This window comes from Simochromis diagramma, unplaced genomic scaffold (assembly GCF_900408965.1).
Source record: "Simochromis diagramma unplaced genomic scaffold, fSimDia1.1 OVJJ01000123.1, whole genome shotgun sequence".
Classification (NCBI taxonomy): Eukaryota; Metazoa; Chordata; class Actinopteri; order Cichliformes; family Cichlidae; genus Simochromis; species Simochromis diagramma.
Genome location: NW_024386778.1, coordinates 3,654,567 through 3,672,143, shown reverse-complemented (window position 1 = coordinate 3,672,143; position 17,577 = coordinate 3,654,567). Strand labels below are relative to the sequence as shown.

The 17,577-nt window shown below is 39.3% G+C and overlaps 1 protein-coding gene across 1 annotated transcript; it reads right to left on the bottom strand.

Moving 5' to 3' along the window:
- Nucleotides 1–350: 350 nt before the first annotated feature.
- fez1 (fasciculation and elongation protein zeta 1 (zygin I)) lies at nucleotides 351–17,571 on the bottom strand. The gene is made up of 10 exons (XM_040012300.1): nucleotides 17,336–17,571; nucleotides 12,641–12,993; nucleotides 9,366–9,453; nucleotides 6,473–6,559; nucleotides 5,771–5,936; nucleotides 3,215–3,522; nucleotides 2,600–2,680; nucleotides 1,646–1,721; nucleotides 1,493–1,558; nucleotides 351–1,339 (listed from the first exon to the last, which is right to left on the bottom strand). Exons 2-10 carry the CDS (start codon nucleotides 12,961–12,963, stop codon nucleotides 1,323–1,325), a joined length of 1,212 nt encoding a protein of 403 aa, XP_039868234.1. The 5' UTR covers nucleotides 12,964–12,993; nucleotides 17,336–17,571; the 3' UTR covers nucleotides 351–1,322.
- Between the last annotated feature and the right edge of the window lie 6 nt (nucleotides 17,572–17,577).

The following is a 17,577-nucleotide window of genomic DNA, read 5'->3' as shown; positions in this document are numbered from 1 at the left end:
CAAAAAAAGTCTTTGCCAAATTTTAGACACATTACAGAAACATAAGAGCTTCTAAAAGCATCTTGGCCATTTGGCAGCTGTTGAAACACATCCAGACATATTGGAATATTAGGATATATATTATTGGACTGGAATATTAGAAACTACATGTGTAGAATCCCCAGTCAAAATTGCACTCACACAGTAGTCCTGAGGAAATAAACATTTTTGTCGGTCTTTTTTGATAACTTGTAAAAGTCAAAGTTTCCAAAGAATAGATTCAAATGAAAAAAGAAAAAGAAAAAAAAAATTGTGTAATTTATCAGGAGTGATCATACTAAATGCAAAACAGAAGCAAATGAACACACAACTGGGGTAGAATGTTTATTAGAATTTGCAATTAGCGATGTAACATTCACCTACATGACACAAAGGAAGTCATAAATATGCTAATATGCACAACTCTGTTGAAATGAGCTTCTTTCATCGGGGGATGATATCCACTGATATATCTCCATGTAGTTGGATAGGGATGAATGCACAGATACCTGTCACTCTGATGACACAGTAAATAAAAGTACAAAATAAACAGAGTCCATATCAAATATTTAGATACACGTAAAAAGAAATTAGAAATAAGTCAGAAGAGCACTGGATAATTAGCAAAAAGCAAAAAGTAAAGAAAAAAAGCTTTGTAATTCACTGCACTGCACTGCACCCGTAATAGTATTGTTTCCGCTCCTGTACACGGAGTAACAGTGCTAAGTTGGCAGATAAAAGTGCATGGCTTTTGTATTCAGATTAATCACTTTTTTAATCAGAAACCATACGAAGACATGTGTGGATGCAGTTGTAGTTTAATTTTTCTGACAGTGTAGTCCTTATGAAAAGAATCAATGTACAAAACCATCACTGGTTAAGAGGTCATTTTATGATTTCAAAAATCAATGAAATTCTGTTAGAATTAAAAACAAGAGAAAGTAAAGTAATGAAGGAAAAGAAAGCAGTAATAACTCTATCACTGTACCAAAGTGGTGTTATGGTCATTATGTCATGCTCCATAAGTGAAGTCTGTTAAAAGTGGGAATCGGCTGTTCCACTTGTTATTCAGATGGTCACCGTTTTGTGGCCTGAGTTTGATGCGCAGGGAAGGGAGGAAGTGAGCTCAGCGAAAGGCAGTAGTTGTAGTTGAGGTGAATATGATAATGTTGATGGTGAGGATCCATAGTTGGTAATGGTAAAAGAGGGGAGGTCATGCAGCTTGAACCAGAGGAAAGTAAGGTCAGAAATGCCCTTGGAGAAGGAAGTTTCCATCACACTGCTGCCTCTGGCTTGGTGGCGCTTTAGGTAGGACACAGGACTGAAGAGGAAGACAGAACAAACTGTCTTGATATAGTTTCCAACATCCAAGAAGTTCAGACAGGCAATAATTCAAGAACAGAAAATGTCCCTGTTTTCCACTGTGCTGTGTAAAACGCTACAAAAGTGAGTAGAAGACTGTGTTTGCATTTACCTTTTAAGATGTAGTCGGTCAGCAGTGTAGGCACCTTCTCACTGTCCTCCTTCATGGCATAGAGTACTGCATGAAAAAAGCAGACAACAAGGCTGAATGTACTACTTCTGCCTTTTATTTGGCTCTATTACAGATGTTCTGATGTGGTCTTACTCTTTGTGAGCATCTGCAGGTCATCAACAGATGGAGGGGTGCTTTTCTTCTCATATGGAATAACCGTGTTTAGGTACTGAAACAGAATAAAGGTTCAGAAGGCTTTCTCAGACTAATAAGAGAGTAATAAGTAGCCTCTGTTAATCTGAAGGATTACATTTCTCTCTTTTTCTTTTCTTTTAAATTAGACTTTTTTGTTTGTTTGTTTAAATTAGAATTTTGTTCAACCAAAGTGAAATCAAGCTAGCAAGTTACTTGTAGCTTTACATTACAAGTAACATGAGAGTAGTATCAATTTGTCAAGCTACTTTTGACAAAATATCATGAAATTCTGTAATGTCATGGAGATGTGCCCTGGCATGACGTCAGCCACCTTCGTACTACTGAAATACTGGATTAAGCCTGAAGTCACCAGGATTAGTCCGGCTCCTGTTTTGCAGTATAGCTCTAAGAACACCAAACTTTGAAGCTGAACCGTCCATCATTGCAAACCAATCTAAGTATTGAGAAAACCTCTGTCAACATACAGTATACAGTTGGAGATCTTCACCCTTACACCTGCTGGTCTTCTTTCCACAGTGCATTAGCTGAGTTCAGGCCAGATAAGGTAGCCTTTATTTTCTTTGCACCAGTGAACCTTGAGAAGTCAAAACCATGTAGCTGGTTCCAGCTGGTGGTTGCAGCTGTTCACCAGAGGCATCTAACAGGCTTTCTAATTTCAGGAGGTTCTCTGACACAGCCGACTGGCCATCCTTACGCCTAAGGATGGCCAGTCGCCTTACACTCACGGCTGACTACAAGAACCAACTGTTCACTTACCGTCTAATGAAACGAGAACGCCTAAATATGTCATTATATAATTTGCTCCATCTGTGAGTATTCATAATGGGTTGGCTCATCTGTGCATGTTTGTTTGGGTTTTTTTGTTTTTTATTTAAAACATTTAAACCTTACCTGCTTGTCATTCCCTGTGCTTCCAAATGTCTGTCTGATGCCTGTTTGTAGAATGTTGGAAATTCCCTCCATGCTGAAACGCTGTAGGACACACACACATACAAAGATATAGTGACCATTATTACAAACTACCAATTCATATGACAAAATTCATTTTTTAAATTATTCTTCAGCAGATTTCAGCATGGTATCATTGTGCAATTTATTGTATATATTGCATCCACTTCCTTAAGCCATCGGTACGCTCATATTAGTTCAGTAACAGAGAGTAAGGTACCAAGAGCCAGACTCACAGCACTCAGACTGCTGCTACATCGAATGGAGAGGAAATCCATTAGGCAGTTTCTCTTTTGCTGGATAGGACTGCACTGGGCAGTTACTGTACATAGATGATGGGTCACAGCCACTTTATAATCTTTCCTGGAAGATAATTTAGAGGCTAATGGCCTTTAGATATCCATTATACTAACAGTTAAAGAGGATGGGGAAAGGAAGAGCTTGCAGGCATTCTTGTTTTACCTTCCTGTAATTTACAGTGAAAAGTTTAAAAAAGAAATCTGCACATTCATAAAATGCCTCATATTGTTAATATTTGAGATTAGCACCATTACCCACCTTAACAAGCATGGTCCCTGTCTTCTGGCCTGTGGAGCTATCGTTGCCTCCATTCACGGGCACCGTCCCTCCCCCCTGCAGGCTCATGGCCTTGTCCCGACGTCTGCGTTTGCTGCTGTCTCGTTGCTCCTTCTGCCTGTTCTGCACCTCCATTAGTGCCGTGATGAATGTGTTCTTCACCTCTTTTTCAAACTCCAGCTCATCACGACGAGCCAACTGGCTGACGAGCTCCTCTGAGTACTCGCGGATGGCGACTTCCACCCGGTGCAGCAGCTCAACAAGCGCTGAGCTGGGCATCAGGCTCAGGCCTGCAGGATGGATTTGAGAGCGGAAAGGTTGTGGGAATCATTAGAGTTAAGCAGGATTCTAACAGTAAAATAATATTCTTTGAATAGTCTGACTATTGGGAATCGGTGCCACTGTGACAGTATTAATTACCAGTAATGTATACTAATGCGGCCCAGGGTAATTTTGCTATATGAATAAGGTACTGTTGTATGAATAACATAATGAGCAGTCCCTGATGATAGCTCAGCGTATAAAGGAAGGAAGTGCAATCAGTATTTTGTAAAAAGAACACAAACAAAACAGCAGCTTGGGAGAAACATTTCTGACAATGCAGCTGGTACAGTGTAATCATTATATTACATCGCAGATGCCTAAAGACGTTGTCTGTGGCTGCTCATACTGTAATGCTTTAGCTCAACAGGGAAGTTTTTTTGAATTACAACTTTGATCATGTAAAATGCATGTTGAGGCAGAAAATAATATTATATTACACCCACAGTAGATATAGTACCATAACGTCCATTTACTGCACGTAAAGTCTCCACCATTTAAAAAAGAATTGTGAAATAACAAAATGAATACATGAGTGAATATCGATTTTGAAATTATTATTTTTATTTTTATTATTATTTAAATCTCTCTAACTGCAATTTAATTTCACAATAAGACCAAGGCTCTTTAATTAGTATACACTTCCCCCAGATACTTGAAAAAAATCATTTTATCAGCATTATTAAATACTTAATTTCCTAAAAAACACGTTTGTCTTTGATCCATGTATTCATGTATTCGTCCACTGTACAGTATTTACTTGTTTCATATAGTAAAATTCCCGAGAAAAAAAGAATGGTGTTAGAGAGTGTTAGCCAGTTATTTTAAAAAAGAAGACAATGTGAACAAAACAGCTGGTTTCTTCATGGTTTTGCGTAACTATTTTTAAATCCCTGTAGAACGGAACCATGTAAGCTAGCGCAATAATTTTTTTTGCATATGAAACCAGAGGAGTTTCCTTCCACATATAGCTTTGCAAAAATTGCATAAAAAAATGCACTTTTTTGCAATTTATGTAGTTACTATGGACTTAATGCATACATATTATTAAAATATGGGCTATAACAGTTGTATTGATGCATAGCAACTTGAAATACTCCCAAAAATGGCACTACAGCATGTAAAAATATAAAGTAAGCTCTGGCGGCCTTGGTTCTATGGTAGGTCTTAAAGGGTTAAACATGAGGTGTTTCCACCACTTTGGTACATGTGACCAATTTGCAAGGTGAATATTGTGCAGGGTGTTCATATTATGACACACATATCGTGTCAGTCACGGGGCAATTTTTTGTCATTACATTGCAACTGTGAATCTAAACTATATAAAAAGGCTTTTGACTCCAAATATCTATCTGTATCTGTAACCTTTTGAGTGCTCTTCTCAATGGTGGAAAAGTAGAAGTACAAATAGCGTAAAAGTAGCTGAAAACCACTAAAATATGGAAGCAACATTTAGATATAGTAGCCAAAAAGGAAAGGCTTATTTTACTCATTTAGTGTTGTGGGTAGCTTAATTTATTGTACAACCACCATTTTACTTTGTTTTTAATATGGTGATTTCTCAGTGCAGCCAAAATTTCATGTTTGCTAAAGTTAGCTTGGTAATGCTAACTGACATAGCTGATAATCCCTGCACAGATGCGCATGTGCTGCGTGTTTAATGCTGTTTCTGTTGATGTTTCTTTAAGAAGGTTAACTAATTATTATTTACAGTTTTTAGTTGTAAAGAAAAGTTATTGACCTCTTAAACTCTCATCTTCAAACTAACTAAATGAGATAACTAATGTACACAGATGGATAGCTATAGTTGTATTTGAGACTTATTTTCCCCTGAACATTGTATCTTTGCCTTAGGTTTAAATGGATTCATGTTGGAGCTTTTATGAAAAGGGTGATGATAGTTTTTAGCTTTAACTGATGATAATACCAAATAAGAGAGTCACACCTTTGGTATTTTATTGCTATCTTGAGGTATGTACCTTAATTTTGACCTAAAGGATGACTTTAATAGGAAATTATCACATTTCTGACATGCTACTTAACAGAAAATATGCACTTGTTATGAAGTCTAGTCTATTATATCTAGTCTACGAGGTAATCCTGAACGATAGCATTATAACGATAGCAATAAATTAGTTAAAACAGCTCAGTCAGGACATTGCATAAGTCAAATGAAAATAAGAAATAACCAGAAACATGGATTATTCACAGCTTTACCTTCATAGGAGCAGTTGTTGTTTGAAGCCTGTGACAGCTGCCTGATCTCTTCTAGCAGGGACAGATTGGTCCTGGAGGAGGAGTGACTGACCTCTTCCTCCTCATCCTCCTCAGTTTCACCAGGATCTGGAGAATTCTCCATCATTTCAACTATCTCCTCAATGACCTTGAACACAGAAATGGAGGGATTCACAAATAAACAAGCTGACCAATCTGTTTAAAGAGTTTACACCCTACAGGTATGACTGAGGATTTATCTATTAATGAGTTTCTGTGGACTTTACTTTTGTGTTTCTGTGTTTTTAAACTAGATTTTGTGTTGTTTCTCCCTCTTTTAATGTCAATGTACTTATTTTTATTTTAACTTATTTGCATTTTTCTGTGTAATTTTGAGTACGTATTATGTTAAGACATTTTGGGGGTGTCCCCCTTTTAATCTGTAGTGGTTCAGTCCAGAATCTATTTGGGCTGTGGCTTAACCAATTAGCCAATTAGCCAGTACCACCTCGTTAAATTTAATTGGTCAACTTGTTTATTTGTGAAGGTGTGATTGGTCCACTTGGATTTTTTCTGTTTCCTGTTTTTTATTTAAACACAAACTGTTTGACATTTTGCAATGACGCTGATGAAGGCCACAAGCTGAAACGTGTTGGTCACAAAAAATTTGCCGTTCACTTGATTTTTACACACACACACTCAGACCTGATCTGCTGTGATAAGAGGTTCTTCATTCAGGCAGTTGGCATTGTCGTTCTTCTCATTCATCTCCTCCTCCTCTTTTTCATGAATCTGCAAATGATAAATTATGCCAACAGATTACTGTGGTGAAGATGCCAGCAAGAGTCAAATGCTGATGTCTTTGCATTGGAGTAATTGATGAAAATACACATTCAGAAAAAAAAAATCAATTGGTGTGTTTGAATGACAGCTCATTCAGGAGTTGTGTTCATTTTTTCCCTGCTCTGTCTAGCAAAAAATGGCAGACAGATTTACTTTGGCAAGTAGAGTAGTCTGCGTGAGCGTGCTTGTGTTCATAAAGTTTCTCCATTTAATGTTTAATAATGGGTGTCAGGAGCTCAGCCCCATCCCCCAGGACCTGAAGCAGTAGACCTGGGCCCCAGAAATGTAGAGGCCCTCCAGAGCGTGAGAGCCCCAGGTGGACCACCACAGGGACAACCGCAGTTCCCACTCAGATAAGAGCAAAGGAGAGCCCTGGGGAGGGGTCACCCAGCAGCCACAGTGCAGACGCCCCAGGTGACTGCAGCGACAAGCCCACAGACTCCACTGGCTACACCGGAGCAGACCAAGCCCGAGACCCAAGGACACCCCAACCCCCACCAAGAGCAGACAAATCCAGGGGGCCCAGGTCCCACCAAGCAGCCACCAGGAATGAGCCAGTACAGAACCGAGCATCCAGGCCCAGATACTGAGAAGTACCAATGCACCAGCAGATGGGGGCAACAGTCACTGGCAGGGAATGTGTCAGGGGGAAATAGGCCCCCACACCTGAGGGAGCCTGAGATGTTCTAAGAGAGGGGGGGGGGGGGGTGACACGTACACATAGACAAACAGGCAGACACACACCCTCTTTGGAGACACACAGAAATGGATGCCGTACACACACTTTATACTCCCAGGTCCAAACACCAATAACCCCCAGATAGGCAATCAGCCCCCAGATTCAGGCGATGCCTCCCCTTCAGTCTGGGGTGGAGACAAGCAGACCATCCTGGTCCCCACATCAGGAGAGCAGCCCTCCAGCCCAGACCCCAACTGGCCACTTGAGTTCATTTCAAAGTCTGATGTTTAAATATTTAAAAGGTTTTACATAATTTACTGTTACATTACTATCACATTTTAAAAACCACTTACTCATTCCATTTTTAAAAGCATGTAAATAGACTGCATCCTGTTTACGTGTGGAATTGAAGGAGGAGGCTAGAGAGAGGGTGTCTGTCTCCTGAACCTGAACTGTGAGCAGGTTCCACAGGAGGAGATATTTTTGTGAAATATCTTTACTCCTCACAACGTTTCCTGGACCTTTTACGTTAGTGATACATGAATCATCTCTGGTGGTCCACAAAGGTACTGTAGATGGGCTACAGCACTAACAGAACAGTTTGAAATGACTCGCAAATATATTGAGTTAAATATTTTTTATAAATGTATTTATCGATATAAAAAAGTGAATAAAACATTCGAATAGGAGCTGGTTAGTTTGTGATATTACTCATTAGCCTGACCTAAATTTGATGCTCTTGTATTGACGTTTGTGTCCCAGTGGCAGATGGGTCACTATGACTGAGCATTAGCAAGCTATAGTGAAACAGCCTATGTTTTTATATTTTTCAAATAGCATTTGAGAAATACATCACTTTCTCTTGAACTTTTATTGAAGATGAATTTTCTGATTTTTAAGTTGGCTGCAGCGCTCTTGACTTTGATCATGGCTGCTCTAGCAACGTTCAAAACTTATGGGTTTCCATTAAGCCTCAGCTATACTTTGTCTGTGGTGCTATTGAGCAAATAGATAGCATGATCACATATGATGGTGCATGTACCAAACATTTTTTTTAATTAAGCACTGTTACCATATGTTTTATTATCAACTTAGCATTTTACAGTTTATCCGTTCCTCCATGCTGATACAATAATGATAAAGTGATAAATATCCATGTTACAAAAGGAAAATCTATTTTGTGGCTCTACTCATTTCGAGTTAAATAGAACCACATTTTTATAATATTTAAAAAATGTGGCAGGAGAAACAATCAGAGGTATAAATGCAGAGAAAAGATTGTCCTCACAGGAAGCTGTCATATGTTAAATATTTTGTGTCTCTCTAGGTATAAAACTTTTAGCTTGAAGGCATGAATGTGATACATTTCCACAGCCACCCTCTGCTCCTGTGATAACCACAGCTCCTCTGGCCTTCACCAGTCCAAACATGGCGTAGAACGCTAAGTGTCTGCTGTCCAGCTGAATCTGACAGGCAATCAAGGAAACAGAGGAGGAGGAGGCAGAGCTCAGCTGAATGCCAGACCAGTCACGAGTGGTCAGGCATGCTTTCAATTGTCAGCATGAAATGAATTTTACAGGAGCAGAAACTAGTCATACAATTCATTTTAGCACATCGAGATGGAAAATAATGACACACAGCATTTGTCTTTAAGAAAAGCATCATGATTATCCTTACAAACACAGAAATTAGTGAATGTAGTTAACCATTCATAGCAAGCGAATAGACCAACATGTAAATATTTGACTGTGAGGTGAATTTTCTGGGTCAGACGTGTTCATGTAAGGATGAAATGTGTAAATAAACATTAGAGTGGACCAGAGAATGAGCTTCCCATTCATTCAGCACCCATATTACACCACAGTGCTAAGGATGCTCATCAGAATAGTTTGCTATCAGTTCAGTGTATTCGTTTATATTTAATACTAATTTACGGCAAGAGTCATCTCAAGGTGCTTTTTTACTATTGATGAGAATAAAAATTTGCATATAAATAGTGCAAAACTATTCCTACATGTATATTATATTATATTAATTCGATTTAAACTAAACATGAAGGTGTGGCATGAAATGTACCTCCTGGTCAGAGATATTGCCGTTGATTCCTTCCGAGTCGGTGCCGTCCCAGGTGGCGATGTAGTTGTCAGTTAGAGCATCCCACACACTGCAAAACAACACAGACCCATGTCAAAATGCAAACCTACTCAAGCAAATATCAAAAAGAAGTATAAAGACACAATTTTTGCCCTCAGCTTTTGCCCTCAATAGATTTGTTTTTCTGATTGTAAAAAGCCGTGTACTCAGCCCTATGTTCAGCATTCTGCAACTCAGTCAATATTTCATTGTGGTGGAGTTCAGGGCTGCAGGGCAGCAGTGCACAATAGAAAAGAAATGCAGCTTACTACGTGTTAAACGGTATCCGCAGCAGAGATTTAGATAAAGTTCCTCACATCATTGTACAAAGTGTTCTCCAACTCTCCCAGCGTCTGTCTGAGGCAGAGTGAAGTAAAAACTGGGAGAGAAGTGTCCTTTGTGTCTGAGCTTGTGTGTGTGTGTGTGTGTGTGTGTGTGTGTGTGTGTGTGTGTGTGTGTGTGTGTGTGTGTGTGTGTGTGTGTGTGTGTGTGTGTGTGTGTGTGTGTGTGTCACTCAGAGGTTGGCTGAGGCCTGTTTCCCTGCTCCCAGTGGCACTGCCTCTGCCTGCTTACACAGTGGACTCCATTGAGCTGGCAGCTTACCTCACCAGTCATGCCTGTGTGTCATGGCTGCTCACACCAGGCCAAAGATTAGTTCTAGTTTTCCTAAAAGTTAACAAAGCCTGATGGCACCTCTCTGGGTTTTCAGAGGTATATTTGTTGCCAATGCGATTCTAATTTGCAGGATCATTAACAGCTCTGGTCGCAGAGTTTGCCTTTTTATATTAATGTGGCAGTATGCTACAAAGTGATTTCAAGTGCATTGGTATTGCTTTAAAACTAAAGAGCTTAAATCAGAATACAGGGAAAAAAACTGCTTAGAAGTGTCAACAACACACCACAATCACACTGTAGACACAGTGCACAGCTGCACTGAGTGTACTGTAAGTGTTTAGGCAACATGCTGTAACTTGCACTGTACTGTATTTTCTAACTGTTGAATATCTATTCTGTTATACAGTATTAAGGACCTTCTGACCAACAAAATATACTGTGCACCCCTTCAGGATACCAGATTTTAACTAACTAACTAATATAACTAATATCCTCGATGCATGAAGGAGCGTTTCCGCAGGTCCTTCCTCCCTGCAGCTGTCAGACTGTACAATCAAAACAACAATCATAGATGTTTACATCTGCGCTGTAACTACAATAATTTAATCAACCGATTTACACTACAACCTGGGTTTGCCTCTTATCTGTTGTTAATTTTATTTAATTTAATAACTGCACAGTACTTTGTTTATAGTAACTATTGTACTTAATGTAAATGTGTAAGAAAAAATGTGTATATTTCTGTTCTGTGTCCTGTGTACTGTTTGTTATATATGTGTCTTTCTGGCTGCTGTTACAACCAAATTTCCCCTTGTGGGACAATTAAAGGATAATTCTATTCTATTCTATTCTATTCTATTCTATTCTATTCTAATATATTGTTACAGGATACAGTATCTTATTCTATATAAGATTTTTATCTAATCTTTCCTTTCTTTAACAGCCTTGAGCTAGTCGCACATGCTTTCAAATCCAGATGGGATTACTGCATTTAGTACTGCACTAATATCACAGATGAGTATGTGCCAAGGGCAGTGCTAGTAAGAACATTTTTTACTATTTCAGCCTGGTTACACACTGAGTCTAGCTAGCTGACTGGTGGCTGTAGCTTTATATAACACTTCAAGTGGTACCAGTCTTCTTATGTGATGCTTTTTCCTATAAATAAAACTGAAGAATTTAAATGCAGTAAAGCCAACGTAACCAGTCACAACCACATCAGAAACCAGAGCAGCACATGAAGAGCACGTTCTGTGTTTATAACACATGGTTGGTCATCTGGCCTACAGGGAGTGGAGGTCCATGTTCCAACGCTGTCCTGCTGTGTTTCCTGGCCTGCAGCCACACAACAGGAATCATTCTGTTTAAATTTCTAGCTCTCCATCAGCTTGACAGATTCACTCAAAGCTGAGTTTCAGATCAGGGACTGCAGGGATTACTCCAAAATGTGCCACATAGGGTTTTCAACCAAGCTGCAGATTTAGACTGGTGATTAGTTTTGTTGGTGTGTCAGCTTCTCCTGTTTGCTCCTGTGTGACATAACAAAATGCAAACCTTCCAGTTTCATTAACACCAGTACCACCTCTTCATGGGACAAACTCTTCTGAGGAACATGGAACACTCATGTATGTCTGATTGAAATGTATTTCTTATGGTTTCCTTATTTATGACACTAGTGTATCAATCCACCCACTGCCTTGCACTCTGCTCTGTACTCACTCAGAGCTTTATTGACCAATAAAAGCTCACTTTTCTCACCAGAAATTAATCATTGCTCAAAGTCATATAATCCTTTCCAAAAAACTCTGCTGTCACACCTACAGTCAAGCTATATTTAGCATGATTCAGAGAACGCCTCAGAAGCTGCTAGCAAGAGGAGGAGGAGGCTCTGGAAGTCAGAGGAGAGGCAGAGACTGGGACAGAGCCAAAGCCAACTGAGGCGTACGACGCTGCACGCTGAATAATTCAGCATGCAGCTTGACATGGTGGAGGTGGGGAGGGTGGGGTCACAGTGCTGATTGACTGCATGTTTGGGGATGTTGTGGTCTGTGTGTGGAAATGTTTTGGCTTTTGTTCCAGGCTGCCAAGTCGTTTCAGCCTCCAGTGTGTGTGTTGTAAATGGAAGCATAATGAGCATATTGCTAACTGATTAACATGAAAGGCTGTTCTTTTTTTATGTCTGTTGATATTCTACCTCCTGTGTTTCTTTAGGGGACTAGGCATGTTTCTAAAAATGTTCTTTCATATACTTTCTATGTCAACATAACTGTAGCAGAAAATTTAAAGACAGAATATAGATGAATAACTTTTTCACTCAAACATTATTTTTTTTACGATAATTCCAAATAAAACAAACCCTTGTAGACTGTATCTGCAGTAACAGAAACTGACTTTAATTTTTTTCTGTTTTTACAGGGATTTTAGCTGGGTTTAGAATTGGTGCCTCAAGTTAAGCTCAAATTGTTCTGGGTTCGTTATAGTTTACACACTGAACAGTGTCACATCCTTTATTACCACAGCTGTTTGGAAATACACAGTAACAGATGACTAAAGACTGAAAGATTCCAATAAGTAAACCTTGCTTCAGATATTGTGTCACTTACTCTTCATCTTGCAGTCGCTCCTCGTCCTCCTGATTGTGTGACTGGTTGCGTATGGGCGCCAGGCCCTCCGTCTTGGTGTTGTAATTGTGGAAGCACACATTGAGCTTCTCGTCAAACTCATTTACCAGGTCCTCCATTGACTTGAAGCTCATCATCTCAGAGAAGTTTTCCAGTTCAGAGAACTCCTCACGGGTGATGGAGGCCAGGGGGACGGTGGTGGTGGTGGAGTAGGAGTCGTTGATGAGGCTTTGGTCCATCTCATCCATCCTACAGGGCCGGAGGTCCTCAAACTCCTCATCTAAGCACACAAGAGGGGCTTCCATAGTGTCCCCTATCAAGTTAATGTCTGAGTCCTGCAGGAAACAGAGTCATGCAGCATTTAATGAACTGATTTTGCTAAATTTTGAAGGGCTTTTAATTTCAAGACATTTTAAGTTTGAGCATATGTTGCTTAATAAGCCAAGGCCACAAATGTGTTTAAAGAAAAGACCTGGTCAGTCACAGCACAAAGGTTTTTTCGTGATTTCCATCTGTCCCCATCTGCTTTATTAACCAGTGTCCCAGAAGGATTTATCTGGTCTAGCATAAATCATGCCTCTCTGTCCTCATGTGGAATGGCACCAGCACGTCTAGACAAAGAGGAGATAGAGGTAGGTGTGCCAGAAGGGGACCAGGTCCCAGGGGGGACCGAACCAGTTTGCTTTACTGGTAAACCAGTTAATTAAGTACACCAACAATGATTTAACTGATGAGCGCTTCAATATTCTGGGACATGAAATTATAGAACCATTTGACAAAGTACATTGTATATTATAATCGTGCTATTTTTGTGTTGGTCAAAGCTTTGCTTGATATACACTGAAAAAATACTGAAAAAATAATTTTGGATTACATGAACATTTTCCATGCAGTTTTATTACATAATTGAACTGTAAAATATTTAATGGAATCTGGCCAAATCATTGGTGTCTATTCAGTTTATACCAAGCACATTTTCCTTAATGATTAATTATTTGAATTAAAAAAAAAACAAAAAAACCTTTGATTCCATACATTTGAGCTGATTATTATTTTTTTAAGGTTGTTTAAGAGCAATTTTAACCCACACCACAACCTTTCCTGGACATAACCATGCTTTTTATTACCTAAACCTAACCAATCAGGTTGAGATAGCATACATAAACACTAGGGGTGCAACAATACTCGTATCGATATTGAACCGTTCGATACAGTGCTTTCGGTTCGGTATGCATATTTATCGAACAATACAAAATGTTTTATTTATTTGATCAACTTTTCTTCTGACGATGCTGTCTGTGTTGAGCGCTCAGTGGATCTGCGTTCGACTACTCCGCCTAGGCTGCACTGTTGAGCGCAGATCCACTGAGCGAAGCGCAAGCTAGCAAGACAGAAGCTAAGCTCGTTGCAACATGGCAAATTGAACCTCCCCCACCCTCATTCAGATCTGGCCTTTGGAACTATTTTGGTTTTCATGTGAAGTATGACCCTGAAGGTAAGCGCGTCATGGACAAAAGTAAAACAGTATGTCGGATGTGCCACGCAATGCTCAATTGGTGGGAACTAGTGCGTTAGCGCAGTTAGCTTGTTAACCTGTTGACACCGTCCAGCCCCACCCAACAGACAATCCGAGTTAACTCGTTAACGGAGATTTGCCGCGTTATGGCGTTAATGTCATTTTAACGAGATTTACGCTGACAGAACACAACGAATATGACTGCACATTTACGCCGACATCATCCTAGTGCAAAGACAAGTGGAAGCAGACTAAAACAACAAGCACGCATGCTACAAACTTTACCCGAGTCATTTAGACAGCCGTTAGCACATGATTCTCCTTATGGGGACCTGATATGTTTAATATGCTGCTGAGAATATAGCCCAGAAGAAGCATATAGTATAGCTTTTATTTTGGAAAGAGCCATTTCTCTGTAACAAACTCTCTTTTCCAAAGAGTGATTTCTCGATCAGATAGATTAATTTTTTTTTATTACTTTGTTGTTTCAGCAACATTAAATTTAAAAACTGTACTTTTGAGTTAAAATATATATTTATAATTTTAATAAATGACAAATTAAAAAGGCATGAACATTTTTTTGTATCGAAAAAATATCGAACCGTGACACCAAAGTATCGAACCGAACCGTGAATTTTGTGTATCGTTGCACCCCTAATAAACACATACTATACTGCTACATGCATGTGCTACTATAGACATACAATATAACGATCCATATAATATTGATAAATTTCATTTTCTGTTAATTAACTAAACTAATTAACTATCAATGTATCGTTTGTTCACAATAAATGTTACCTGAAGACGTTCTTCTCATTCAGATCGACTGACTCATGTTCCAGTAGTGATACAAACATATAGGTAAGGATCATTTTTTAACACTATCATAACACTTTTACTTCAGACTTCAGAGCAGTATTTCAAAATGTTTTAGAAAATAAACAAATTTATTGGTAAAATTTTACTAAAACACAAGTGACCATTAGAGTTTCAAATTGCAGTTTTTTTGTGTTGATTGTTTTATTATAGTACCGTATTTTTCAGACTATAAGGCGCACTTAAAATTCTTTCATTTTCTCAAAAATTGACAGGGTGCCTCATGTATTAATTCTGGTTGTGCTTACTGACCTTGAACCGATTTTATGTGGTACACGGCACGGAAAAAATCTGTCAAAATGTTTTAGTACGACTTTGGTAAGCTACGAAGCTGCACCGCTTGATGGATTGTCGGAGCATTACGGCTACGGTAGTCAGCCTCGCAGAGTAATACGTACTGTGCTTCAACATAATATTGTGGTATCTGTATAAGGACCCCAAAATGGCACCTGTTAAGAGACATGCTTACGAAGCAGATTTCAGTCACGTTTTGTTATAATTCGGTGTGCCTTAAAGTCCGAAAAATACGGTATTTACCTTGGTATGTTTCATTTTTTCCTGTGAAATTAAGCTTAGCTTCAGAAGAACAGAGAAAACTTACAGGATGAGGTATGTTAAATGTTCCCTTTGAGAAATTAGTTCTCAGATTCTTATATTCAAAAGTTTATTTCATTAGTTTGTGGTTTAGCATGCGTTCCAGAGTTGGTGCCTAGTGTCAAACTTGATACCAAAATGTGGAAAAGATTAATAGAATTTATCTATTTAAATTGGTGAATTACTGTTACTGTTTACACAGTTCGTAGTAAAAATATATAAATAAATATCATACTTCAGTTAACTTAACTGAAGAGTAAAACCAGTATACACTGATAAATGTTAATTAAAAATAGTATGTGTATGTGATTTAATTTAATAACACCAGAGAGAGTGAAGGGTGCTGACAGTCAGTGCTGGAGTACATCTTTTCTGACAAGTTGTGCTTTGCTCAGGCTGCCTGACGCAGTGTCAGACAGCAGTGAGGACTAATTTAGCTCCTTTGTGCTTTGCTGGACTGTGGCCTGGCGTAAATGGGTAAGTACAGAGAAGTCCATTTAAAAACAAGCTTGTTCGAGCCTCTTCCTTCTCATCGCTGCACTCAGCAAAGTGCTGCAGCCGGATATCGTCTTTCAGAATCTCTCCCTTACTTTCTTACTCTCCTCACTGTGTAGCTTGCTTACTTTGTTTGTTAGTGATCTCCCATTAATGGTCTTAACTCTTGTTTCAGTCCACACTGCAGTAGAAGACAAACACATACACATGTAATGGTGACTGACAACTTGTGTCTGTCAATAGGCCAAATTAGGTGGATCTGGTCTCCCAAATAAGGAGCACAGACATGGAAATTAGTGGCTGACTCAAACCTCGCCGTGGGGACTCTTTGTAGGAGGAATTGATGAACTGCTGCTTGAAAATCTGGCAGGCTAAGAACAAAAATTGCAAATTAAATTTCTTAAGAACACTGGTCCCATCATGCAGTAGCCTTTCTGCTTACTGCTGGGTCAGTTTAAGCTGGGTGTGGAATATTTTGCCATGGCACAGGAAAGGTGGGAGTTTACAGCATCCTTAAAAATGGTGACAGTATAGAGATGGAGCTGTTAGAGATGTGCAGGTACCTGTATCTGTGTGTCAGCTTTTTTTGTATGTGACCTTCACAGAGAGTGGTAGTGGTCTCAGGTGTGCATGGAAGTGCCAACTGCCTGAACTCATCAGAGGTCATTTAATGCAATGGAACCAAATCTCTAATTCTATTTTTGAGTAGCAACTGCTGAATCAGACAAATCAAAGAGCAGCTCCCTTGCTCTTTTTTTCTAAAGAATTCTTTTATCCTCATTCTTTTGCTCAATTCATTTGAGCATTTTCAAATGATGCCTTGTTAAGTGCTTTTAAAAATAATAGGCTGTGGTGTATTAAGAATATAAAATAAAATGTCACATCTTTTACAGCCATCATTGTTTTAAGCTTATAAAAAAGTCATATTAATGTGATGTTGTCCCACATAAACTGAAAAGGATTCCTTTTTAAATCAATATTTACTGCCATGACAGAAATGGAAATCAAGCAAGTGCATGTCATCAGCTCATCAGAGGAAGGGGGAAGAAAGAGGTAATGGGGGAGGGAGAGAAGAGAGGAAACCATGGTTACAAGGCAAAGATGGTAGCAAGATGCAAACGAGGGTCCGGAATAACTGGAAGGACTGGAAGAACAGACATCGGGATTAGAGTGCAGACAAGAAGACAGATTACCTGTGGTTAGAGAAGCCGTTTTTGTCCTGGCGTGGTGTGTAGGCAGGATCTTCTCAGAGAAGAAGAACAGGCACCTCCCTTCACAGCAAAACCCAGAGATGAGCAGCAGCAGTCGCATTCATTCCAGGGTGAAAAAACAGAGCGAGAGGAGAAATCAGGGAGGTGAAGTGTTGTGTGAGCTTTGGTCTGTATCCCTACCCTCACCCGTTAGCCCACAGACACCCTTATCTGTCCTCCTACAG